This window comes from Echiichthys vipera, assembly GCF_963691815.1.
Source record: "Echiichthys vipera genome assembly, chromosome: 13".
NCBI lineage: Eukaryota > Metazoa > Chordata > Actinopteri > Perciformes > Trachinidae > Echiichthys > Echiichthys vipera.
Window position 1 is genome coordinate 28,461,066 of NC_139838.1, and position 25,970 is coordinate 28,487,035.

General features: G+C 49.3%; 1 protein-coding gene across 1 annotated transcript in view; it reads left to right on the forward strand.

Annotated features, from left to right (window-relative positions):
- col14a1b (collagen, type XIV, alpha 1b) overlaps window positions 1-25,970 on the forward strand; it is a 172,179-nt gene that overhangs the window by 69,796 nt on the left and 76,413 nt on the right. The window contains 10 exon segments of the mRNA XM_083925650.1: window positions 5,751-5,915; window positions 8,617-8,778; window positions 9,098-9,267; window positions 11,356-11,482; window positions 14,971-15,116; window positions 17,875-18,004; window positions 22,438-22,577; window positions 22,832-22,958; window positions 23,356-23,495; window positions 25,016-25,148. Coding sequence (XP_083781776.1) covers window positions 5,751-5,915; window positions 8,617-8,778; window positions 9,098-9,267; window positions 11,356-11,482; window positions 14,971-15,116; window positions 17,875-18,004; window positions 22,438-22,577; window positions 22,832-22,958; window positions 23,356-23,495; window positions 25,016-25,148 — 1,440 coding nt within the window.

The window sequence follows — 25,970 nt, forward strand, 5'->3', positions numbered from 1 at the left end:
AGTTAACCGTTAGACATAATAAACAATGCAACGTTTGACGATAACCTCGGACCGTTACAGTTTATTTATCGTATTTTAAATCTCGTCGTGGGTACAAGCGTCTGAAATGTGTTTCCTCAGGAGGGGGTCTGGAGTCTCCCTTAGAGAGAGGGGGAGAAGTTCAGCATCCGTGAGGAACTCGGAGTAGAGCCGCTGCTCCTTTGCGTTGAAAGGAGCCAGTTGAGGTGGTTCAGGATCATCTGGTAAGGATGAACCCTGGGCGCCTCCCTAGGGAGGTGTTCCAGGCACGTCCAGCTGGGAGGAGGCCTCGGGGAAGACCCAGGACCAGGTGGAGAGATTAGATCTCCACACTGGCCTGGGAACGCCTCAGGATCCCCCAGTTAGAGCTGGTTAATGTGGCCCGGGAAAGGGAAGTTTGGGGTCCGCTGCTAAAGCTGCTGCCCCCGAGACCCGGACAGCGACAGACGGACAAGAACGAAGGGAAACCCACAGTCCGGATCGACGCCGTGTTGTTTAAATGCTAGATGATTCTGACTCCGCTCATCGGATCTTCTTGCTTCTCTGTACTCACCGCATCTTCAGTCCGGTTTAGTCGACCGTCCACAGCAGCCGGCGTTATCGGAGCCTGAAAACAGGATCTTTACAAACCAGGTCCCAGAGTGGGAAGATCTGAAAACGCCCCCCATGGCGTTGTGGTCTGGACGATGAAAGCTCAGACTTTGTTAAAGGATGGCCTTTGGCGTCCATGTTTAGTCCTTTGGCGTCCATGTTTAGTCCTTTGGCATCCATGTTTAGACCTTTGGCGTCCATGTTTAGTCCTTTGGCATCCATGTTTAGTCCTTTGGTGTCCATGTTTAGTCCTTTGGCCTCCATGTTTAGTCCTTTGGCGTCCATGTTTAGTCCTTTGGCATCCATGTTTAGTCCTTTGGCGTCCATGTTTAGTCCTTTGGCGTCCATGTTTGGTCCTTTGGGATGGCCTAAAAAGGACTAAACATGGACGCCAAAGGACTAAACATGGACGCCAAAGGACTAAACATGGACGCCAAAGGACTAAACATGGACACTAAAGGCCGTCCTTTGACCTCAGACTTTGTTGCAGGATGGCGTCATGGCCCCACCTCCGACCTCTGACTTTGTAACTTTGTGTTCTCTACAAAGACGGCGAGTTGTTGAGTCAAAGCCCTTTTATTAAACACACTGTGATCAAGATCATCGTCTCATCATCATTTCATTTATTTAAAGCCTCAGAAAACACGCTGAGGCAGAAGCATCATTATGGCGCCGCAGTAACATAAAACTCATGGCAGGTGTTTGAAATAAACAGCTGCAGAAACTTCAAAAGGAAAAGTCACATAAAATAAATAAACACCTAAACTAAGAACTGTAAAAACCTCCCCTGGCCCCGGATCAGCGGTTGAAGATGAGACTAAAAACGTCTGCTGTCGCTCTTTAGAAGCCGAGCGGCCGTAAAACAGATGAACACACTCGTGCCCTATAATCTCTTCACAATAAAAGTCCTCCGGTAATTTAAAAGCTTTTAATATGAAGCAGCGAGATCAGGAAACACGACCCCCAAACGGCTCAAAGCGAACATGAAACAGTGAAGTGAAGCCCAGAGCTGAGCGGAGACGCTCCTGCGCGGATCACCGCGGGCAGACATCTTTGTTTTATCTTCATCTAACGCACATATTACACACAAACCGCCGTGTTTAAGGGAGACAGGTTGCATCTGTCGGTACGCAGACGAACATTAGGCAGCGTTTGTGTAAATATGATTGATGTGAGAGGCAGGCGCCAAGATCCAGTGCCCCCCCCCCCCCCCCCCCTTTGGGCGTTAGAGCTCCAGTACAAATGTGATTGTGTACTTAATAAAATACAGTGTTTGTCTCTTAATTCATGTGGCAAGTTTGCGTCTCAACAGTGTGTTTACGTGGATATTAATATCCAGTTTATGAGGCTGATGATGGTTATGATCATTAAACGTAGATACTGAAAAGTAAGACTAATGGTTTTTTACATTTGTGTTTATAGTTTAAATAAATTACACATAAACAGGAAAAACACGATTTTGTCCGTACAGGGAAACAACATGAGCTGCTATACGGACAAGATAGAAGAGAAACAACACACACACACGCATGCACTCACACACACACACACATATGCACGCACACACACACACACACACACACACACACACACACTAACACACACACACACACACACACACACACACACAGGTTAAAAAGACACGTCCCTGATAATCTCACTTGATGAGAAATTGAACGCCAGGAGTTGCATCAGCGTTTTTCATTTAATTGCACTCATCATGCTGAGAGTAGATATTTGAATGGATTTCTGTGTGTGTGTGTGTGTGTGTGTGTGTGTGTGTGTGTGTGTGTGTGTGTGTGTGTGTTGTTTCCCTCCTATCCTGTCCGTATAGCAGCTCACGTTGTTTCCCTGTACGGAAAACATCGTGTTTTTCCTATTTTTGTGTAATTTCCTTCAAACCTTATTTTCCTGTATCTACGTTTAATGACCATAAACATCATCAGCCTCATAAACTGGATATTAATATCCACGTAAACGCACTGTTGAGACGCAAACCTGTCACCTGAATTAAGACACAAACGCTGTTTTTTCTTTATTAAGTACACGATTACATTCATACTGGAGCTCTAACGACCAAAGGGGGGGGGCACTGGATCTTGGCGCCTGCCTCTCACATCAATCATATTTACACAAACGCTGCCTAATGTTCGTCTGCGTGCCGACGGATGCGACCTGTCTCCCTTAAACACAGCGGTTTGTGTGTAATACATTAGTGTTAAAGTGCGTTAGATGAAGATAAAACAAAGATGTCTGCCCGCGGTGATCCGCGCAGGAGCGTCTCCGCTCAGCTCTGGGCTTCACTTCACTGTTTCATGTTCGCTTTGAGCCGTTTGGGGGTCGTGTTTCCTGATCTCGCTGCTTCATATTAAAAGCTTTTAAATTACTGGAGGACTTTTATTGTGAAGAGATTATAGGGCACGAATGTGTTCATCTGTTTTACGGCCGCTCGGCTTCCAAAGAGCGACAGCAGACGTTTTTAGTCTCATCTTCAACCGCTGATCCGCGGTCGGGGGAAGTTTTTACAGTTCTTAGTTTAGGTGTTTATTTATTTTATGTGACTTTTCCTTTTGAAGTTTCTGCAGCTGTTTATTTTAAACACCTGCCATGAGTTTTATTTTACTGCGGCGCCATAATGATGCTACTGCCTCTGTGTGTTTTCTGAGGCTTTAAATAAATGAAATGATGATGAGGTGATGATCTTCATCACAGTGTGTTTTAATAAAAGGGCTTTGACTTAACAACTCGCCGTCTTTGTAGAGAACACAAAGTTACAAAGTCAGAGGTCGGAGGTGGGGCCATGACGCCATCCTTCAACAAAGTCTGAGGTTAAAGGACGGCCTTTGGCGTCCATGTTTAGTCCTTTGGCGTCCATGTTTAGTCCTTTTTAGGCCAAAGGACTAAACATGGACGCCAAATGACCAAACATGGACACCAAAGGACTAAACATGGACGCCAAAGGATTAAACATGGACGCCAAAGGACTAAACATGGACGCTAAAGGACTAAACATGGAAGCTAAAGGACTAAACATGGAAGCCAAAGGACTAAACATGGACGCCAAAGGACTAAACATGGACACCAAAGGACTAAACATGGACGCCCAAAGGACTAAACATGGACGCCCAAAGGACTAAACATGGACGCCAAAGGACTAAACATGGACGCCAAAGGACTAAACATGGACGCCTAAAGGACCAAACATGGACGCCAAATGACTCAACATGGACGCCAAAGGCCATCCTTTAACAAAGTCTGAGCTTTCACCGTCCTGACCACAACGCCATGGGGGGCGTTTTCACATCGTCCCACTCTGGGACCCGGTTTCAAAAGATCCTGTTTTCCGGTTCCGATAACGCCGGCTGCTGTGGACGGTCGACTAAACCAGACTGAAGATGCGGTGAGTACAGAGAAGCAAGAAGATCCGATGAGCGGAGTCAGAATCATCCAGCATTTAAGCAACACGGCGTTGAGTCGGACTGTCGGTGAGCTGAAGTGGTGTTGGAGGAACCAGCACGGCTGAGACGGACAGGAGACTTCAGTCGTGTCATCGATGAACAGAGCTCAGCCGCTCACTCTCTTAACACACTCATCAGACGAAACACTTGTCAGGCTGCTAATGACACTTAAACGCCATCATGTTCATTAAGTCTTTGAGCCGAGACGTCACTGCAGCCGTTCTCACTGCGCCTCACGAGGCAGCGGCGGGTGCAATCATACTGTCAGCCGGGGCTTAACTCACTGCCATGACCTGTCTTTGGAAAGTACCATAAGTGGCTCTAATTTTGCCCTGACAGTCATTTTAACAGTAGTGTCACTTCTTTCCTGCTAATCTTGAGTGCCGATTGTCAAAACAAGGGTATGGACTTGTTTTCCAGGCTGCTGCACTTTGTGATCCATTTAAAAGATTTAAACGATGCTGCATGTCACGTCATTGCTTTGTATTTTTAGCTTTTTGCATTGTTTTAATGTCGTAAATCCGCTTTGGGGTCTTTTTTCTGCCAGATTAGAGAAATCTGTTGTTACTTGAAATATGATTTGCATGTTAAATGTCACAAAGTTTTACCACTTCAGCTTTTTTTCCCAGTTGTTTCCAGTTTTCCAGTTGTTTTGTGAAAAATGTTTTACGTGAAATTCCGCCGTAAAATCATCACATGGTCTTTTTCTGCACTTACACTCATACAATTAGCCATCGAGACAGAAATCCAGGAGAGTCGCTAACAGCCGGACGTGGCTAACAGTGATTAGCTCGGTACAGTACGGTGAAGGCATTAAAACTAACTAAGGGCGCACTCACACTGTCCATCCGTAACGTGCCCAAGCACATTTCATGGCTAAAGTCTAGTTTGTTTGACCAGTGTGAGTGCAACCGTACCGCAACAGTACAATGCCCCGGCCCGTTTGGGAGAGGTGGACTTTAGTAAAGCACATTTGCACGTGTACGAGCACGAGCGTGCGCACGTGTACGAGCACGAGGCCTACGGTGGTTCTGAGGTCATTTCCTGTGCGCCTGTTGGGACGTAGAAAAAAGAAGGAGGGACCATGCGCGGACAAAAACAGTCGACAAGACGCACAAAAACTCCGAGGTCTACGGAAAGATCTGGAAACAAAGCCATGCATCGCCATGACGTCATCAATGCGTGTGACGTGTTACGGCGTGATGACGTACGGGCAGCAAGAAGCATTCTCCGAGGCCCAGGTAGTGTGAGTACAAACGGGCCTGGAGGGAGGGACAAGGACCCTAAAGCACGGGGCACGGGACGGAGGAACAGTGGGAGGGCGCCCTAATGCTGCTGAAAATAACAGCAAACCTCTGCAGCAGCATGAGAAGAGTCCCTACACACACAACACAAAGCAGCAACAGCGTAGTTAGTGAAGCCAGAGTTTATTAAAGAGTGTTTTAAAAAAGACCATGGGATGATTTTACGCCAGAATTACACTTTAAGTCTCTTGTTTCCTTTCCTCTCTGCACCCTCGAAGCATAAGTGTTAATTTTCTGTTATTATTTTGGATGTTTTTACCTAAAATACCTTGAATACCTTAAACCTACAGGTCCACGGCTGCTTGTTTCCAGCGTGTCGCAGTGAAGCGTTGACTCTTCTTCTCACTGTGTCTTCTCACTGTGTTTGTCGTCTGAGCAGGTCTGGCTCTGACCTTCATCCTGGAGAACAGCTTCAAACCCGAGTCTGGATCCAGGCCCGGCGTTCCCAAGATAGGCATCCTCATCACTGACGGGAAGTCCCAGGACGATGTGATCCCCCCTGCACGGAGCCTGAGGGAAGCCGGGATCGAACTGTTTGCCATCGGTACGCCCCACCGTCACTAACAAGCTAACTTCGGTGGTGGCAAAAGAAGCCCAACACCCGACTGCTTTGCTGAATCTCTCTTTAATCTGTATCTGTGACCCACTCACCTCATCAGAGTCAGAGTCAGAGGGTCATTTCCTCACTTTTCAGTAGGGATGCCCGATAATATCGGCCGATATTGAGTTAAAAACGTAATTTAAAGACAGGAAAAAGAGTGTTTTCCTCACAGAGATCAATAAAGCATCACATTACAGTGATACACACACAGTCTTCAAGATCCGGAGTTTGTGCAGGAGTCTGTGTTACAAAGCATCTACCTTCACCTGGCTTCACTGAGCCTTAACATCAGTGATCCGCATTTTAGCCATCATCAGGTCAACATTTCAACTCGTTACCATCAAATCCCTTCAGCCTCAGCTGTACTTCTTGTTTAATGCTAGCACGCTAAGCTAAGATGACTGAACATCAGTTATACCAGAGTATACCTGCTTAACATTGACATGTTAGCCGTTAGCTTGTCACCTCGTTGAGTCTAAAACGATTTAACACTCAACCCGGAGCTGCAATAAAAAGGTACAATAACAAAATAAAAGTCTGAATGTGATACCAGAACACCTGAGATGAGCCCAAAGTTAGCTGGATAAGCCACTAATCTTGCTTAATAAGCTGAATCCAATTGAGGCTCAGGGTCCCATCTTATCTCATACATACACTCATGTCTAATATACTGTATATATATATTTACTGTATGCTCTTCATTCATATGTGACAGTCATGTGCTAAGTCATGTTTAAACAACATTAAGCAGTAAATAAAGATTGTTTTTTTTACATCCTGGGAATTATCGGTATCAGGTTTTTACAACCGATGTTTGTTCTGCAGGCTTCAGCATTTCCGAGGCTGCATGAATGCAACATGGGGCGTTTACAGGCGCGTGCTCGATGACGTTTAACAACAACAACACGCTAGACTCGTAGGTTGCTAACCGTGGCTAACAAGCTCGCTCGCCCGGTGCATGAGATGTCCGAGGTTTGGAAGTATTTCCAAGGGTCACCTGCCAACAGTAACAGCAGATATCGGTATCGGGTGATATCGGTATCGGACATTAAGGGTCGGACAATATCAGAATATCGGATATCGGAAAAGCCAAAATCGAGCATCCCTACTTTTCAGGGTTTCTTGGAAGTCAGTTTGTCGTGTCTGGATGTGAACGCTTCTTCTCTGGAGTTGAACCATTAAGTTACAAATAAAAATGACCATAATCGCCCCAAAAAAAGCCAAAACAACCAGAAATGTAATCGCTAACAACCGTTATCTTCTTCCAATCGCCCAGAGAGACGTAAATATTTAAAAAAGACGCCTAAAAAGCAAAGTTTGGTGTTGGTAAAAATGTAAAAGAGCATTTTTTAGCTGTTTAAACTTCATCAGAGTCTTTTCCTAACGTTTCCAGGAGTTTGTTTTGGCTCAGCACACACACACACACACACACACACACACACACTCACACAGGAGGAGGCCTGAAAAATGATTTCAGTAATTGTCAGCACTCCGGTGTAACCACCCATAATTGAGATGACCTATTTTTTACTTATTAAACAGAAAAATAACACGTTCTGAATTCAGATTCCTCTCCTTCTCTGAACTCGTTAAAACAGACGTCATTCAAACTCAACGGAAACCAAAGGAAACTAATAAAATAGGTTTTAATTTAGGGGCATCTATTGACAGAAAGGGAATATAATATCAATATAAAAGCATGCTTTGGTTAGAAGAAGAATTACTTTATTTATCCCGCAACAGGGAATTTTTTTCACTCTTATAGATGCAATTAAGGAGAGATGTTAGAGCGAGGGGGCGGCAGTGCCCAGGAGATGAACTGGCACCTCTCCAGCCACCAGTCCACACTCCATACATGGTCCACACAGGGACTTGAACCAGCGACCCTACGGTTCCCTGCCAAGTCACCTATGGACTGAGCTACTGCCACCCCCAAAATGAAGCCAAAAAAGCAAAGTTTGGTGTTGGTAAAAATGTATAAAAACATTTTTTAGCTGTTTAAAATTCATCAGAGTCTTTTCCTAACGTTTCCAGGAGTTCTCACACACACACACACACACACACACACACACACACACACACAGGAGGAGGCCTGAAAAATGATTTTCAGTAATTGTCAGCACTCCGGTGTAACCACCCATAATTGAGATGACCTATTTTTTACTTATTAAACAGAAAAATAACACGTTCTGAATTCAGATTCCTCTCCTTCACTGAACCCGTTAAAACAGACGTCATTCAAACTCAACGGAAACCAAAGGAATAGGTTTGAATTTAGGGGCATCTATCGTCAGAAATGTGATATAACATTAATATAACAGCATGCTTGTGTGTACAGCGACCGCGTGCAACGTCCAGAACGGACAAACGTAGTTCGGCGTAGTTCTCCTACAGGCTTGGCACACAAGAGAAGAGTATACAGCCGCTCCTCTCTAGGCAGCCATGTTTTCCCTGCAGCGTCCTGTCTCCATGACCAGGCTGTGAGCACCGAGTACTGTGTTAACATCACTCTGTGTCTAACATCAGTCACTGTGGTGAGGTAGGGTGCCACGGCGTACTGTCTGTTTAGGGGCAGATAACATCGCATTTTGCTGTGTGTGTGTGTGATTTGAGGGTCACTCACTCTCTCTCTCTGTCTCTCCAGGTGTGAAAAACGCCGATGAGAACGAGCTGAAGGCCATCGCCTCCCCACCCGAGGAAACTCACGTCTACAACGTGGCGGACTTCAGCGTGATGAGCGACATCGTCGAGGGCCTCACCAAGACCGTGTGCGAGCGAGTGGAGCACCTCGACAAGGAGCTCAGAGGTGTGAACGGCCGAGTCACGCCACACCGCAGGCGGCCTGCTCTGTGATTACTGTTACTGTTGATGCTGTTAGTTATAATCATGACTGCAGGACGTCCCCGAGCAATAACAACCCACTCCTAGACTAATATAGCGCAGCGATCTCAGTCTTCGTTAGGTGTCTGTACTCACACACGCTGCTGAAAATAGCAGGTTAAGATGCTGCACCCTCTGTTTCAGCTCTTGGAGGCTGATGCGTTTCTGAATAACCAACATGGAATGATGCAGCATGTGCTTTTCTCCTTCTTCTTCTTCTTCTTCTTCTTCTTCTTCTTCTTCAGGGGGAAGAGAACCTGCGCCCCCGCCCGGCTCCGTGGAGCCGCCCCGCGACCTGGTGACGTCTGAGATCACGGCTCGCAGTTTCCGCGTGACGTGGACGCACGCGCCGGGCCAGGTGGAAAAATACCGCGTGGTGTACTACCCAGCCAGCGGAGGACAACCAGACGAAAAGGTCCTTGTGTTATTATCTTTTAAAATCATAAATACGTGGATGATATAGGGCTCAACCCCTCTGTGTGGAGATTGCACAGTCCAGGTTGACCTTGACCTTCATCCAATGTCAGCTGGGATCGGCTCCAGCCTCCCTGTGACCCCAGCTGTGATACGCGGTCACAGATAACGGATGGATGTATGGAAATATGTGGATGACTTCATTATCATGTGTTTATTGCCGGCTGCATCTGTTCTTTGGCACTGACTCCGGCTGTGATCCTCGTCCCTCTTGCTCTCGGTTGTTAAAAGTACCCGTGAAGATTGTTTGATAGTTATTTTTATAGGAAAAATACGTCCAGTTGATCCCAGAATCCAAGATTTTATATCCCAGTCGTCTGACAACATTTCAATTCAATGTATTCAATTCTATGACGTTCATCTGTTTCTCTAACTTCTGATCAAGGATGAGACGATGAGACGAGGAGACCGTCTGCATCAGAATTGTGTCAGACCAATCAGATTTTGCTGCTCGAGTTTGAGCATTCACAGCACATTCGACGACCTAACGCTGTGTAAATATAAATATATGTGAAGGTCCGTCTCCTCTCCTCTATTAAACTGACTTAGTGTTAGTGTAACCACATCACACGCGTTATTGAACTGCTTGAGTTCTGCAGGATGTTCAGGATGACAGCGACATTAGCCTTCTGAGCTAATGTGTGCTAACTACGATGAGTGATTGGAAATGTGCAACAGTTTATGCAGAAATCAGTTATTAAAGAAAAGAGTATAAAATATTGTCTTGAGTTGGTGTGAGCTGTTAACTCACTTCTAAGCAGATGAAGCTTCTCTTCTTCCAGGCAGCCTCAGACTTACCCCGTAAAAATAATAATAATTATAATAATAATATTAATGATAACCCTCGGTCCGTGTCTGCAGCTGCCTGTACCGGAGAGCAGCGTGAACTCTCAGTCTGTCTGAGGCGTTGAATCTTTGACTTTCAGTGAGCAGCCCTGGAGATTTTCATCATTAAGGGCAAAGAACAAGTGATATTTTCCGTTACCAGACGCATGTAGACGTGTGTAGATGTGTGTAGATGTGTGTAGACGTGGGTAGACGTGGGTAGACGTGGGTAGACGTGTGTCGACGTGTGTAGACGTGTGTAGACGTGGGTAGACGTCTGTAGACGTCTGTAGACGTGCGTAGACGTGCGTAGATGTTTGTAGACGTGTGTAGACGTGTGTAGACGTGTGTAGACGTGGGTAGATGTGTGTAGACGTGTGTAGACGTGGGTAGACGTGTGTAGACGTGTGTAGACGTTTGTAGACGTGTGTAGACGTGTGTAAACGTGTGTAGATGTGCGTAGATGTGCGTAGACGTGCGTAGACGTGCGTAGATGTGCGTAGACCTGCGTAGACGTGCGTAGATGTGTGTAGATGTGTGTAGACGTGTGTAGACATGCGTAGACGTGCGTAGACGTGTGTAGATGTGTGTAGACGTGTGTAGACGTGCGTAGATGTGTGTAGACGTGCGTAGACGTGCGTAGATGTGTGTAGACGTGTGTAGACGTGCGTAGACGCGTGTAGTTGTGCGTGGACGTGCGTTGTATACACTTGTGTGCAGTATATTAATTTCAGGTTAGTTGGAGGTCTCCCTACCTGCCGTCTATAACTACACACACACATACACACACACACACACACACACGCTGTAATTTTCTCAGTTGATATTTTTGTAACAGTTCCTTTTTATTTTCACCCACTTTCTCTTTGATGTTTATTGCGACTTGCAGCTGGAACGGCCGCGTTTCCCCACAAGGAGAACCGAGGTTTCATCAAAGCTCATCAGATCTAGTTGCACTCGATTTAAATCTGCGCGGAGGCGAAATGAACGCCTGCGGCAACACGAGGCGCAGTTTCAGCAACAAACACACGCTGGTGTTTCAACGCTCCTCGACGCACAAAGTGTCCAAGATTGAAAATACTGAGAATCTGAAAATATAGGGTTTCAGATTCAGCTCCTCACAGCTGAGATGAGTCGCCGTAGTGACCGTGATGGTGTGAGTGTGACGCGGTGCTGTAGCTAACCGCAGGGCCTTCTCTTTCAGGTGGTCCAGGGGACACAGAACAGCGTGGAGCTCAACTACCTCAACTCTCTGACGGAGTACCAGGTGGCTGTTTTCGCCGTCTACCGCAGCTCTGCCAGCGAGGCCCTGAGAGGAAGTGCTACCACCTGTGAGTTAATGAGGTCACACTGAGCTCACGGGGGAACTGTTGGTGTTAGAGAGACAGTGAGAGGTGCACAGACTTCTCCCATCAGCGCGCACAGACATTTTGAAGGACAGGGGCAAAATGTAAGGGCACATGTAGCGCGTCCTCGCCACTGAAGAGGGCACTTTAGCACACGTTTATGCTCCTAGAGGACACTTTAGCACACGTTTATGCTCCTAGAGGACACTTTGGCACGCGTTTAGGCTCCTAGAGGACACTTTAGCACACGTTTATGCTCCTAGAGGACACTTTGGCACGCGTTTAGGCTCCTAGAGGACACTTTAGCACACGTTTTGGCTCCTAGAGGACACTTTAGCACGCGTTTATGCTCCTAGAGGACACATTGGCACACGTTTATGCTCCTAGAGGACACTTTGGCACGCGTTTAGGCTCCTAGAGGACACTTTAGCACACGTTTTGGCTCCTAGAGGACACTTTAGCACACGTTTATGCTCCTAGAGGACACTTTGGCACGCGTTTAGGCTCCTAGAGGACACTTTAGCACACGTTTTGGCTCCTAGAGGACACTTTAGCACGCGTTTATGCTCCTAGAGGACACTTTGGCACGCGTTTAGGCTCCTAGAGGACACTTTAGCACACGTTTTGGCTCCTAGAGGACACTTTAGCACGCGTTTAGGCTCCTAGAGTGCCCTTTAGCACACGTTTTGGCTCCTAGAGGGCACTTTAACACACGTTTCAGCTACCTTGAGGGCACTTTAGCACACACTTTGGCTCCTAGAGGGCACTTTATAACACACTTTGGCTCCTAGAGGACACTTTTGCACACGTTTTGGCTCCTAGAGGGCACTTTAACACACGTTTTGGCTCCTCGAGGGCACTTTAACACACTTTTCAGCTACCTTGAGGGTACTTTAGCACGTTTTGTCTCCTAGAGGGAACTTTAGCAACCAATTAGGCCATGAGGGGGGTGCTACCCAACCCCGCCCCCTCTGTCTCCGCCAGTGGTCCCTTGTTAATGTCTCATCCCTGTTAAAACCTCATCATTGCATTCTAGTCTTCGGGCTTATCAGCAAATACAAAACAAAGGAGTGAAGTAAAAAGGCAGTGTAACCCCAGAAGAACCTTTTTTTAGATTGAACTTTTATTCTGAATTAACTGAGGATTTAAAAGACAGAAAACTCACTGATGGACGAGCAGAAATGAGCCGCGCTACAACTCAAGACACTTTATTTGGGCCAAACGAGCCGCACAGGTGTTTTGTTACGCAATCACACCCTGTGCTTCCACCCCTGACAGGCCCGCCTGTGGTGAGCTCTAATTCTGGTTGCGTTGCCCGAGGCCCCGTCACGAGCTCTGAAACAAAGAGCCTGGCAGGATCCTCCTGCTTCTCTCAGCCCGCCGCTCGCTGATGGATGGCGGGGAATTCCTCCCTGTCTGAGGAGGATGAATGCTAAGTTGCGAGGCGACCTTGTATCAAAGTTAATGGGTCTTGGCTGCTGCCATCAGCTGCCAGCGCTGAAACGCTGTGAAACACTAAATACTGACCTGTGAACACACAAGTGAGGAGTTTTTTTTTTTTTTTTAAAGATTTGTTTTTCAAGCCTTTATTTTTTAGGACAGACAGGAAATGGGGTGAGAGAGAGAGGGGGAGACCTGCTGCAAAGGGCTGCAGGTCAGAGTTGAACCTGCAACCGCTGCCTCCAGGGGCGTCTCTCCTTCCAGGAACTAGGAAGTGTCCTCAGCAACGTCAGTAACACTAAGACTGTTACTAATAAGAGCAGCAGTGGGTCCCAGGTTTGGTGGAACACTGTCAAAGACCCCCTTTCGTGAAAACCTGAACCTCTCCAACCGTAGACATTGTAATGTTTCACGTATCCAACTGTTGTGAGTCGGTGGAGAAACATGTTTCCATGAAGAGAATAAGGAGAAAGTTACGTCTGGCGAGCAGGGTGGTGAAGGCCACGACACGCTGTGTAGTGAGGGGCAGATTTATGGATGGAGGGACCCCAAAAAGAGCAGTCAGGGGACAAACAGGGAGTTTAAAGACCCTGTTTGAGGGTTTGAAACATATAATATAGCATCGGGCACGTCCAGAACATGTGTGCGTGGTCGTGCACGTCCAGAACATGTGTGCGTGGTCGGGCACGTCCAGAACATGTGTGCGTGGTCGGGCACGTCCAGAACATGTGTGCGTGGTCGGTCTTGCACGTCCAGAACATGTGTGCGTGGTCGGGCACGTCCAGAACATGTGTGTGTGGTCGGTCTTGCACGTCCAGAACATGTGTGCGTGGTCGGGCACGTCCAGAACATGTGTGCGTGTGGTCGGGCACGTCCAGAACATGTGTGCGTGGTCGGGCACGTCCAGAACATGTGTGCGTGGTCGTGCACGTCCAGAACATGTGTGCGTGGTCAGGCACATCCAGAACATGTGTGCGTGGTCGGGCACGTCCAGAACATGTGTGCGTGGTCGGGCACGTCCAGAACATGTGTGCGTGGTCGGCCACGTCCAGAACATGTGTGCGTGGTCGGGCACGTCCAGAACATGTGTGCGTGGTCGGGCACGTCCAGAACATGTGTGCGTGGTCGGGCACGTCCAGAACATGTGTGTGCGTGGTTGGGCACGTTCAAGAACATGTGTGTGTGGTCGGGCACGTCCAGAACATGTGTGCGTGGTCAGGCACGTCCAGAACAAATGGAGTCCCCTGCATCGTTCCCCTCAGACGGGAGAGAGCCGACTTCAGACCTGACACAGATCAGTGGGTGAGACTTCACTCGGTGGGTGGGCCGCAACCTGCAGGAACTACGTGCGTCCACGTGTGCGCTTTATAGAAAGTGAATAAACACGGCGGAAGGTAATCAGTCTGTTATGGGAGACGGGGAGTGAGAAGATCTGGTGCTCGAATCGGTTGTTTCGTGGCCGAGCCGCAACACAGCGAGGAGCAGCCGGAGCTGATGGAGGAGCAGGAGGCGGCTGCTGCAGAGCTGCCCGTGCCCGTGCCTGACCGACCCAGAGTTGCCCGCGCAGCTGTGCATTGTGGTGCATTATGGGAGTTGTTGTTTCCAATCCACAAGCGTCATAAAGTCACTTCTGCGCCCAAGTTCCCTTTCGACGACACGTGCAGTTCACTTTCAGTACATATGAATGTTTTGAAGTATTCCTTCAAACCCACAAAGTTCAAGCACAGCGGGAACATTTCAACAGAGGAAGAAAATGCAGAAGAAACAGATTTAATTGCATATTTTTTAATAGTTTTTCCCTTTTTCCTGTGAGATCGGAGAGAAACCAGACGACTGACTGGCTGAAACATGTCAGATTTAATCAAACTTGGGATTTTTCTTGACATTTAGATTTTATTAGAACTTATGAAAGTCTTCAAACGAAGTCCCGGAGACGCTGAAGGCTTCATTAGCTGTCGAACCTGAGAAAATAACCTCCACATGAACATGGACGATGTGCTCTGTGTGTGTGTGTGTGTGTGTGTGTCCTGCAGTGGCCCTGCCCATGGTCAACGACCTGGAGCTGTTTGATATCACGCACAGCACCATGATGGTCCGCTGGAAGATCGCCGCCGGGGCTTCTGGGTACATGATCCTGTACGCCCCGCTGACAGAGGGAGATCCCGCGGACGAGAAGGAGGTGAGGACTGTGTGTGCGTGTGTGTGTGTGTGTATGTGTGTGTATGTGTGTGTGGGTGTGTGCTTGTGTATGTGTGCTTGTGTGTGTGTGTGTGGGTGTGTGCTTGTGCATGCATGTGTGTGTGTGTGTGTGTGTGTCTGTACGTGTGCGTGTGTGTGTGTGCGTGTGCGTGTGTGTGTGCATATGTATGTGCGTGCGTGCGTGTATGTGCGTGTGTGCGTGCGTGTGTGTGTGGAGAGCAGACTATGAAGAGAGGAAAGGAAAGCTGCAGGTGTTCAGGAGTTGGACACAATAACAGAACAACGCTGAGCTGAGCATCGTCGTATTCCTTCAGTGTCATAAACGGCGTGGAAAGAGGTTTTTTTAAGGGCACAATGTCTCAGTCATTGATCTCTCACATGATTTCACTTTGTACGCGCCTGTCTACCCAGTGTGCGTTAGGAGCAGTAACACTAAAACTGTAAAGTGTAGACTATTAAGTGATGCAGGTCACGCAGGTCCCCGTGGTTTTAAAAGAGGTGATGTGAATGGAAAAGTGGCCAAAATGATATTTATTTGCATATATATCTGCTGGTGTACAGTGTGAACAACACATGTGACGGTCCTTTAAGGTCAGATTTGAGCCTCGTTCACACCTGGTCCTGTGTCGATGTTTTTGCCATGTGGCCTCAGTCTGAACGGTCATCAGGAGTCACGTGACTTTTACGTCACTCACTGAGGCTCCGTTCACACTGCAGCTCTAAATGCACCAATCGGATTTCTGTTTGTCTGTTCACAATTACACGGTGGAGTGGTGGTTAGCCATGTTGCCTCACAACAAGAGGGTTCCTGGTTTGAATCCCGGCTGGGGCCCTTCTGTGTGGAGTTTGCATGTTCTCCACGTGTCTGCGTGGGTTTTCTCCGGGTTCTCCGGTTTCCTCCCACAGTCCAAAGACGTGCAGGTGTTCGGTTCATTGATGACTCTAAATCACCCGTAGGTGTGAATGGTTGTCTGTCTCAGTTCGTATCTATGTGTCCTGTGATAGACTGGCGTCCTGTCCAGGGTGGACCCCGCCTCACGCCCCATGTCAGCTGGGATCGGCTCCAGCCCCCCCACAACCTGACAGGGACAAAGAGGTTAAAGATGAATGAATGAACGAATGTTCAAATTACATCTTTAAATGTGAACAGCTCGCGCTCCTGAAGTGACCCGCATCACGCCACAGCGGTGTTTACGGAAGAGAACATGGCGGCGGCGACCAGTACCGTAGGACTTTACGGCTTAATGCTAAAAACAGTGAGTGCAGCAGCCGGAGAGTTTGTGAGCGGGTGAAATCAGGAAGGAGGAAGAGGAGAAAGAAAAGAAAACAGACACTGATTGAAAAAAGAAACACACTCGTTGACGACCTCACACTGAGACAAACATCGACAGGTACTCAAGTCCCCGACAGGTGAAGGGAGAGGAGCCAGACGAGGTAGAGGAGGAGAGGTGTGAAAGGCACGGTTGCCAGTTGTCTGAATCCCCTCTCCCTTCAGACCTCATTACGCCCGTCCGCACGTTCCCCTCCAGGCAGAAAGCACGAAAAACAAAGAAGGGAGTGAACTGAGAGTCAGGATGGCGGCTTCCCAGCGGCGAAGATGAGCCGCTGCTATCAGAGCGAGGGCTTGGCTTTGCTCATGTGGCTTCCACTTGCGTTCGAGAGATCGACGTTTCTATCCCCAGCTCCCCCTGTGGTCCACATGTAGAGGTGTCCTTGGGCAAGACACTGAACCCTGAACTGCTCCTCGTGCTGCGCATGGGTGTGTGAATGTGTGTGAATGGTTAGATTAGATGTTCTGTAGATGTCCACCACCATCTGTGTGAATGTGACAAACACTGTGAAAGGCGCTTTATAAGTACACGTCCAGCTCTGGAACATGAACACGTCTGCGGCACGTCTGCAGCACTTCCTGTCGAACAGTCCGCACCAAAGAGGACGTATGACTCTTCAAATCTGGCTTCTGTTTTCTGTCGGGCTCCAAAAGAAAAGGACAAATTATTCATGGAACGAGCAGATGGACAAACATTTGTCACTGCCTTCTTTCTGCCAGACTGTTCTGTATGTGTGTGTGTGTGTGTGTGTGTGTGTGTGTGTGTGTGTGTGTGTGTGCGTCTGCCTGTGTGTGCAGAGGGTGAACGATGGTCCGGTTCTGGGGTTTGTGGCTGCAGGGTTTCAGCAGCTGTGCGATCGTGGAGTTAATCATCCTGTGATCTGGAGTCAGACTGTGATCCATCACACGTCCTTTTACCTCCAGAGACTCTTCAGCTTAAGTAAAAACGTTCATGTTAATAAGTCGGAACCATGAAGCGCTGATAACCAGAGACATCTCTGTGTCGTACGGCTTCACGTGACAGCTGTGAGGAGCCGGGTGGGTGCTGCCTGCACAGCCACAGTCAGACGCGGTCTTATGTCATCGCAGCTCGATGCTCCGCTTGTCCGGACACGACTGCGGATTGATGGAGGGATGATTGAAGAGGAGATATGCAGAGATGATGTGATAGAGGGACAGATGGATGAGAGATAAGATGAGAGAGAGAGGGAGAGAGGGAGAGAGAGAGAGAGAGACTCGACATCCTCTTTCTGCTCAAGGCACATACCTTCATGCTGTGTGTGTGTGTGTGTGTGTGTGCGTGTGTGTGTGTGTGTGTGTGTGTGTGTGTGTGTGTGCGTGTGTGTGTGTGCGTGCGTGCGTGTGTGTGTGTGTGTGTGTGCGTGCGTGTGTGTGCACGTGTGTGCAGGTGAAGGTTGAGGACTCGGTGAACGAGGTGGAGCTCGAGGGACTGACTCCCGCCACAGAGTACACGGTGACGGTTTACGCCATGTACGGAGAGGAGGCCAGCGACCCCATGACCAGCCAGCAGACCACATGTGAGTCTCGCACGCACACACACACACACACACACACACACACACACACACGTATACACACACACACGCATACACTTCTATTTGTATACGTGTAAGGACCCTCATTGGTGCAGTATAGTGCGTTCCCTAACCTTTAATAACTACATCTCTAACACTGACCTTAACCTCAACATCACTCTGCCCTTAACCCTCCCCCCGGGTCTTAATAGTCCTGTGAGAAAGTTCGGAGCAGACAAACTGTTCTCGGCGTCGCTGTCAAGGTCAAACAGTGAACGTGGTCCTCACAAAGACACACAGACTCTCGTTCCTCCAGTAAATCACTGTGAAACCGTCGTCGAGCTGTAATAACTGTTGATGAAATCCAGTTTCATTAGATTCCTGTGAGATTTTACGAGCCTCTGATCTCGGCGCGCTGAGGACGCTCACATTCACCCGCAGCTGTCCGAGGCTCTGCAGGAGGGGACCACGCCGCTCCCAGAGGTTCAACTCCAGAGCAGCGTTTTAGGAAACATTACAGGGAAGTTAAGTTTGTAACAACCTGAAGAGACAGGAAGTCTCTGTGGTGGGCGGGTCTTAGTTCTCACCCGCAGCCGCACCAGGTAATGACTGGATCATTGCAGGTTTGCCGTGCATGTGTGAAAGGGGCTTTGAACTCTTCCTGTCTTAGTGCGCCCTCCCACTGTGCCTCCGTCCCGTGCCCCGTGCTTTAGGGTCCTTGTCCCCCCCTCCAGGCCCGTTTGTACTCACACTACCTGGGCCTCGGAGAATGCTTCTTGCTGCCTATACGTCATCACGCCGTAACACGTCACACGCATTGATGACGTCATGGCGATGCGTGGCTTTGTCTCCAGATCTTTCCGTAGACCTCAGAGTTTTTGTGCGTCTTGTCGACTGTTTTTGAATCTTTTCATCGACCAAATCTGCAGTAAACGCTCCACCTCCGCATCACACCAACGTGAACCTTTCACTGCCATTGTTTGAAATGTCCGCGCATGGTCCCTCCTTCTTTTTTCTACGTCCCAACAGGCGCACAGGAAATGACCTCAGAACCACCGTAGGCCTCGTGCTCGTACACGTGCGCACGCTCGTGCTCGTACATGTGCAAACGTGCTTTACTAAAGCCCACCTCTCCCAAACGGGCCGTGGGCGGCAAGCGTGCCGCTCCTAGACGTGGTACGGTTGCACTCACACTGGTCAAAGGAACCAGACTTTACCCTTGAAACGTTTTGGGGCACGGTACGGAGGCACAGTGTGAGTGCGCCCTTAGTCTAATCGGCCTCTGCAGTGTCACTGAAGAGGAAGCGTCGACTCTCTGCACTAAACGCTCCATTTACAAATTGTTCTGCTCGTGCCTCTTCCAGGACAGCTGCAGCGTGTTAGAGTCTGGTCCTGGCACGTTTCCTGCCCGACAGAACTGGCAACCGCCGATGCCAAGATCCCTGCGTGGCGCCGGCCTCCAGCTTCCCCTCTCTCTCTCTCTCCCTCTCTCTCTCTGTCCTATTTTTTGCACCTCACTTTCCTTTTTAAGAGTTCTGAAGCTCCGGGCGAGCGCGTCTCCCCCTCCGCCTCCCTCACGTCCCCACCGCGGCCACTAATTACGGTCTTATGAAGTCCCCTTTAAGGTCTGTGGCCCGCGGCTTTACGTCAGGGCATGTATTTGTCTTTACGATGCTCGTGAGGCTTTGAATGCAGGTCGGACGAGGACGCCGGCGGCTGTTAGAGCGAGGCGGTTGTTGTCTTTACTTTGAATTCCCTTCCTCCGTGCGGGGAAGGGCTTCACGCCTCCATTTACCCACGCAGACGTGGCTTCTGTGTACAGTTAGGCGTCCATTATGTCGACTGTTCACTTATCTTCGTGTGTATTTAATCAGTCATTCAGTAAAAACACGAATGCATGCACGGCTGCGTCTGACAGTCTGTTCATGCAGTGATTCTGTGAGTGGAGACATGAAGTTTGTTTTTATCAGCATCAGGACATTGATTGGAAACTAAATCGATCTCTGCGCCGCACTTCTCATCAGCTGTGGGTCTCACGTTTCCCCCTCTCTCTTGTTCTTTGAATGCATCTGGACGTGCGAGGGGCTGGGGGGGTTGGGGGGGGGGGGGGTGGATGTAACGTGCCTTTCACCCAGCGCGTTCGTTCCCAACCATTCAGAGCCCCGTGTGCCTCATCTCGAACTCTTCTCTGACCATCGTTTCTGCGGTTGTGTCAGACGACTTGAGCGTTAGTGGCGGCTGCGGTGAAGAGAGGCCGCTGCAGCTGCAAAGGAGGAGTGTGATTTTAAAAGATGAGAGGAAATCAGACGCACAGTTCTGTGTCGTTTACAGTTAAGTCATCAGATAAGACATGACGTGCGCTGGATAAGAAAGAAGCCATCAATTATTAGGGCGCCCTCCCACTGTGCCTCCGTCCCGTGCCCCGTGCTTTAGGGTCCTTGTCCCCCCCTCCAGGCCCGTTTGTACTCACACTACCTGGGCCTCGGAGAATGCTTCTTGCTGCCTATACGTCATCACGCCGTAACACGTCACACGCATTGATGACGTCATGGCGATGCGTGGCTTTGTTTCCAGATCTTTCCGTAGACCTCGGAGTTTTTGTGCGTCTTGTCGACTGTTTTTGAATCTTTTCATCGACCAAATCTGCAGTAAACACTCCACCTCCGCATCACACCAACGTGAACCTTTCACCGCCATTGTTTGAAATGTCCGCGCATGGTCCCTCCTTCTTTTTTCTACGTCCCAACAGGCGCACAGGAAATGACCTCAGAACCGCCGTAGGCCTCTTGCTCGTACACGTGCGCACGCTCGTGCTCGTACACGTGCAAACGTGCTTTACAACAGCCCACCTCTCCCAAACGGGCCGTGGACGGCAAGCGTGCAACGCCTAGGAGTGGCAGGGTTGCCGTTTTGTGTGTAGGGACTCTTCTCATGCTGCTGCAGAGGTTTGCTGTTATTTTCAGCAGTATTAGTGGTTAAAAAAGACCTTTGAATGCCTTCACCGTGCTGCCCCGAGCTAATCACTGTTAGCCACGTCCGGCTGTTAGCGACTCTCCTGGATTTCTCCGTTAATAGCTGTTACACCAAAATTTTTTGGACATTTTCAGGAGCTCTGACACTCGTCATCTGTGCCAAAGTAGTGAATATTTTCTTTTATATGAGCACAGAACATTTAAAAACTTATGCAAGTCCAAACTTTTTTCATTTCCCATCCTCCTCGTTCCCGTGGCGACCCCGGCGCGACCTCCAGTACGAGCAGAGGCCGTCTCCCCCTCCCCTCCTCCCTCTCCTCCGCTGCTTTGTCTTTACTCTGACCCCCGTATAATTGAGGTGAAGCGACGTTAGGTGCAATCTGATTCTTCTTCTTTTTTTTTATGGAGAAAACAGATCCGTTATTTTAAAGTTCACCGGAGTAAATCAGATTCCAAGGCTGCGTTAAAAAAGGTTTTTATAGACTTCTGCAGCAGCTCCAGGGGGAGAGGAGGGTCCGCACACTCCAGTAACCCTGCTTCAACCTCTGTGTGTGTGTGTGTGTGTGTGCGCGTGTGTGTGTGTGTGTGTGTGTGTGTGTGTGTGTATGTGTGTGTGTGTGTGTGTGTGTGTGTGCATGTGTGTGCGTGTGTGTGTGTGTGAAACATTTACATAATCCAGACTCAACTAACCTGTGACCCCTTTAAGCCCCAGCTCTTTGACAGCCACAGTTTCTGCTCTGATGTGCTCAGAATTAAAAAAAGTGACCCGGCCAAGACGTCGACAACAAACATAAACAATACAAACAAAATAAACATTCATGTAGCTGCTGTAGCTGCTGCTGCTGTAGCTGCTCCTGTAGCTGCTGCTGTAGCTGCTGTAGCTGCTGTAGCTGCTGTAGCTGCTGTAGCTGCTGCTGTAGCTGCTGTAGCTGCTGTAGCTGCTGCTGTAGCTGCGGCTGTAGCTGCTCCTGTAGCTGCTCCTGTAGCTGCTGCTGTAGCTGCTCCTGTAGCTGCTGCTGTAGCTGCTGCTGCTGTAGCTCCTGCTGTAGCTGCTCCTGTAGCCGCTGCTGTAGCTGCTCCTGTAGCTGCTCCTGTAGCTGCTCCTGTAGCTGCTGCTGTAGCTGCTGTAGCTGATGCTCCTGTAGCTGCTCCTGTAGCTGCTCCTGTAGCTGCTCCTGTAGCTGCTGCTGTAGCTGCTCCTGTAGCTGCTCCTGTAGCTGCTGCTGTAGCTGCTGTAGCTGCTCCTGTAGCTGCTCCTGTAGCTGCTGCTGTAGCTGCTGTAGCTGCTGTGGTTTACTGCGGTGACACCCGTCCTTGTGTTGTGAACACAGAGCAGCTGATGAACAGGCGTCCTGTGATCTGTCCGCTGCCGTCACCTTCCAGGATTTTCCAAAAACAAAAAATATGATTCTTCAGACTGGATATGTAAGTTTACTCTCTGCCCCTTCTCCCCCCCACCCTCAGTGCCGCTGACCCCGGCGAGGAACCTGCGGTTCTCCGACGTGGACCACAGCTCCTCCCGGCTCACGTGGGACTCCGCCTCCAGGCAGGCCAAAGGCTACCGCATCATGTACGTGAAGACCAACGGAGTCCAGACCAACGAGGTGAGAGGACCCTGCAGGGAGGACGCGCCATGCTGCTTTTGCACTGAAGTTTCTGTTTAACTGAGAAAATATACACTTATTTAATTCACACAGGAGGAAACAAATATAGGGTATTTTATATTTATTGAATTACAAGATAACTTGCTTTGTCATGTTCTGTACCTGAATCGATGCATGTCTGTAAAAGTCCACCTGGCTGCGGAGTTGAGCGTAAAGAAAACACCGCCCTCGGTTGTTTGGTCCTGTGTGTGCAGGTGGATGTCGGCCTGGTGACCACCTGGCTGCTGAGGAACCTGACCTCGCTGACGGAGTACACCGTCGGCGTCTTCGCCGTCTACGACGAGGGACAGGCGGAGGCCGTGACGGACAGCTTCACCACGAGTAGGAACTCATATCTTTTTACTTCTTCTTCTTCTTCTTTCGTCATGTGTTAAATAAATCAAATTAAATCAAATGTTCAGACATTCTTCGAAACAATTTCAGGCCTTAAAAAATCACTCAGGTGACGCAGGTCTCCACTTTAAGTGTGTGTTTGTGTGTGTGTGTGTGTGTGTGTGTGTGTGTGTGTGTGTGTGTGTGTGTGTGTGTGTGTGTGTGTGTGTGTGTGTGTGTGTGTGTGTGTGTGTGTGTGTGTGTGTGTGTGTGTGTGTGTGTGTGTGTGTGTGTGTGTGTGTGTGTGTGTGTGTGTGTGTGTGTGTGTGTGTGTGTGTGTGTGTGTGTGTGTGTGTGTGTGTGTGTGTGTGTGTGTGTGTGCGTGTGTGTGTGTGTGTTTGTGTAGAGACCGTCCCAGACGTCCCGGATCTGAGGAGCAGTGACATCACCACAGACAGCTTCAGGGTGTCATGGCAACAGCCGGCCGCTGACGTGGTTCTGTACCGACTCATCTGGACGCCCACCGACGGAGGAGACAGCAAGGAGGTGTGTGTGTGTGTGTGTGTGAGTGAGTGCCCGCGTGTGAGCGAGCGAGTGTGTGTGTGTGTGTGTGTGTGGGCGTGGTACCAATCCCATCACCTTATGGCTGAGTATTTGTGTCGTTGCGTCCTTAATGTGGCCGCATCGACCCTCTGCGTGCAGTTTTAATAGTTAATGGGTGTGTGTTCATAATTTGCATGTCTCCGCTCCGTCAACACACATTCCCATGGAGTGTGTTAAGTTTGTAGTTTGCGTGTGTTTTAACAGACGGGCGCGCCAAACTTTTCCCTCGTATTTCATTCATTCTTTCAGTCATTGGTTCACGGTAAAATTCTGTTTTGTTGCGTTAGAATATTTATCAAACCTGGAAGTTTAAGGTTCGCTCATAATGTGTGTGTGAGGAAATCTGTGAATAGAATAAAAATGTCTTTATTGTCATTGTTCCAGAACAACGCAATTTACAGAAAAAGTGCAGAATAATTTACACACACGGGGGCACACACACTCACTAACACACACACACACACACACGGGGGCACACACACTCACTAACACACACACACACACACGGGGGCACACACACACACTTACTTACTCACTCACTCACACAGTCACACACACAATCACTCACTCACTAACACACACTCACACACACACACACACACGGGCACACATTCACTCACACACTCACTAACACACACTCACACACACACACACTCACTCACACGGACACGGACACACACACACACACATTCACACACACACATATGGGCACACACACACACACTCACTCACTCACTCACTCACTCACTCACACACACACACACTCACTCACTCACTCACTCACTAACACACACACACACACTCACTCACTTACTTGCTCTCTCACACACACACACACACACACTCACACACACACACACACACTCTTTCCCCTCAGTCAGATCCTGAGATACTTGAAAGGTTGAAAAGAGAACTCCACTGTTTCCCAGCAGAGTTCACGCACAGACAGGATTTGACGCTGCAGCTTCTTATCACTGTTGTTACTCTGACTTTTTATTCCACGTCTGAATGTCACGCCCCAGATCCAGTCCAGGTCCTCGCAACTATAGCGATCCTGATGCGTGTCACTGTGCGCCGCCTCCGTCCTTCGCCTCTCTTTTATTTACTGTCGATTAAAACGTTTTTTATCTCACGTCTGATAAAAGTGGAATCAGACGATTCAATTAAGATATGAAGCGGAGCACAGAAGATAAACGTCCTCCCTCTCTGTCACACTAATGAGGATTATATCAGATGATAATCCCCTAAACACCACACCAGTGATCCGTCTCTTCACCCGTCGGCCTGGCAGGTATCCGCCGTGTTGTCGTCCTTCTACTTCCTGTGTCTTCCTGCAGTCACGTAACAGTAGATAGGAAGGTGCGTCTCACGGGGACGGAGACGCAGGTTTCACCCTGAGCGTGAACGGGCCTGATTCACTGCTGCTCGTCTAACATCCGCCCGCCCGTCTGTCTCTGTTCCAGGTGCTGGTGAACGGGAACGTGGACACCTACCTGATCACGGGACTCAGCCCCCTCACGGAGTACGAAGTCCTCCTGGCCGCGGTCTACATGAACGAGGCCGAGAGCGACGAGGTCGTCCTCGTGGAGTCCACCGGTAAATATGACGTCACCGCCACTTCTGCACCCGCTCGAGATACAAGATCGGTGTTACTGTCACTGGACTAGAGCGATGAAATGTGCGGAGCCTGTAGACGCCGTGATGAGGACGATGCAGAGTGTGACGGAGCTTTAACGTCCTGTGGGAAATATGCATAGAACGCCCTCATGTGGTCGTTTCCACTGCGGAGCTCGTAGGATGTGTTGTTGCCCGAGTTGCCGGGATGAGATAACCTTTGACCATTTCAACATGGCGAAGCACAACGCAAGAGTCTACTTTATCACAGCAACACTGTCTTTGAGCAGTCAGGACCCAAAGAACCAGGTCCAGGTCCAAGCGTCTGAAATGAGTTTCCTCAGGAGGGGGGCTGGAGTCTCCCTTAGAGAGAGGGGGAGAAGTTCAGCATCTGTGAGGAACTCGGAGTAGAGCCGCTGCTCCTTTGTGTTGAAAGGAGCCAGTTGAGGTGGTTCAGGATCATCTGGTAAGGATGAACCCTGGGCGCCTCCCTAGGGAGGTGTTCCAGGCACGTCCAGCTGGGAGGAGGCCTCGGGGAAGACCCAGGACCAGGTGGAGAGATTAGATCTCCACACTGGCCTGGGAACGCCTCAGGATCCCCCAGTTAGAGCTGGTTAATGTGGCCCGGGAAAGGGAAGTTTGGGGGGCTGGAGCTGCTGCCCCCGCGACCCGACCCCGGATCCTGAACCACCTCAACTGGCTCCTTTCAACACAAAGGAGCAGCGGCTCTACTCCGAGTTCCTCACGGATGCTGAACTTCCCCCCCTCTCTCTAAGGGAGACTCCAGCCCCCCTCCTGAGGAAA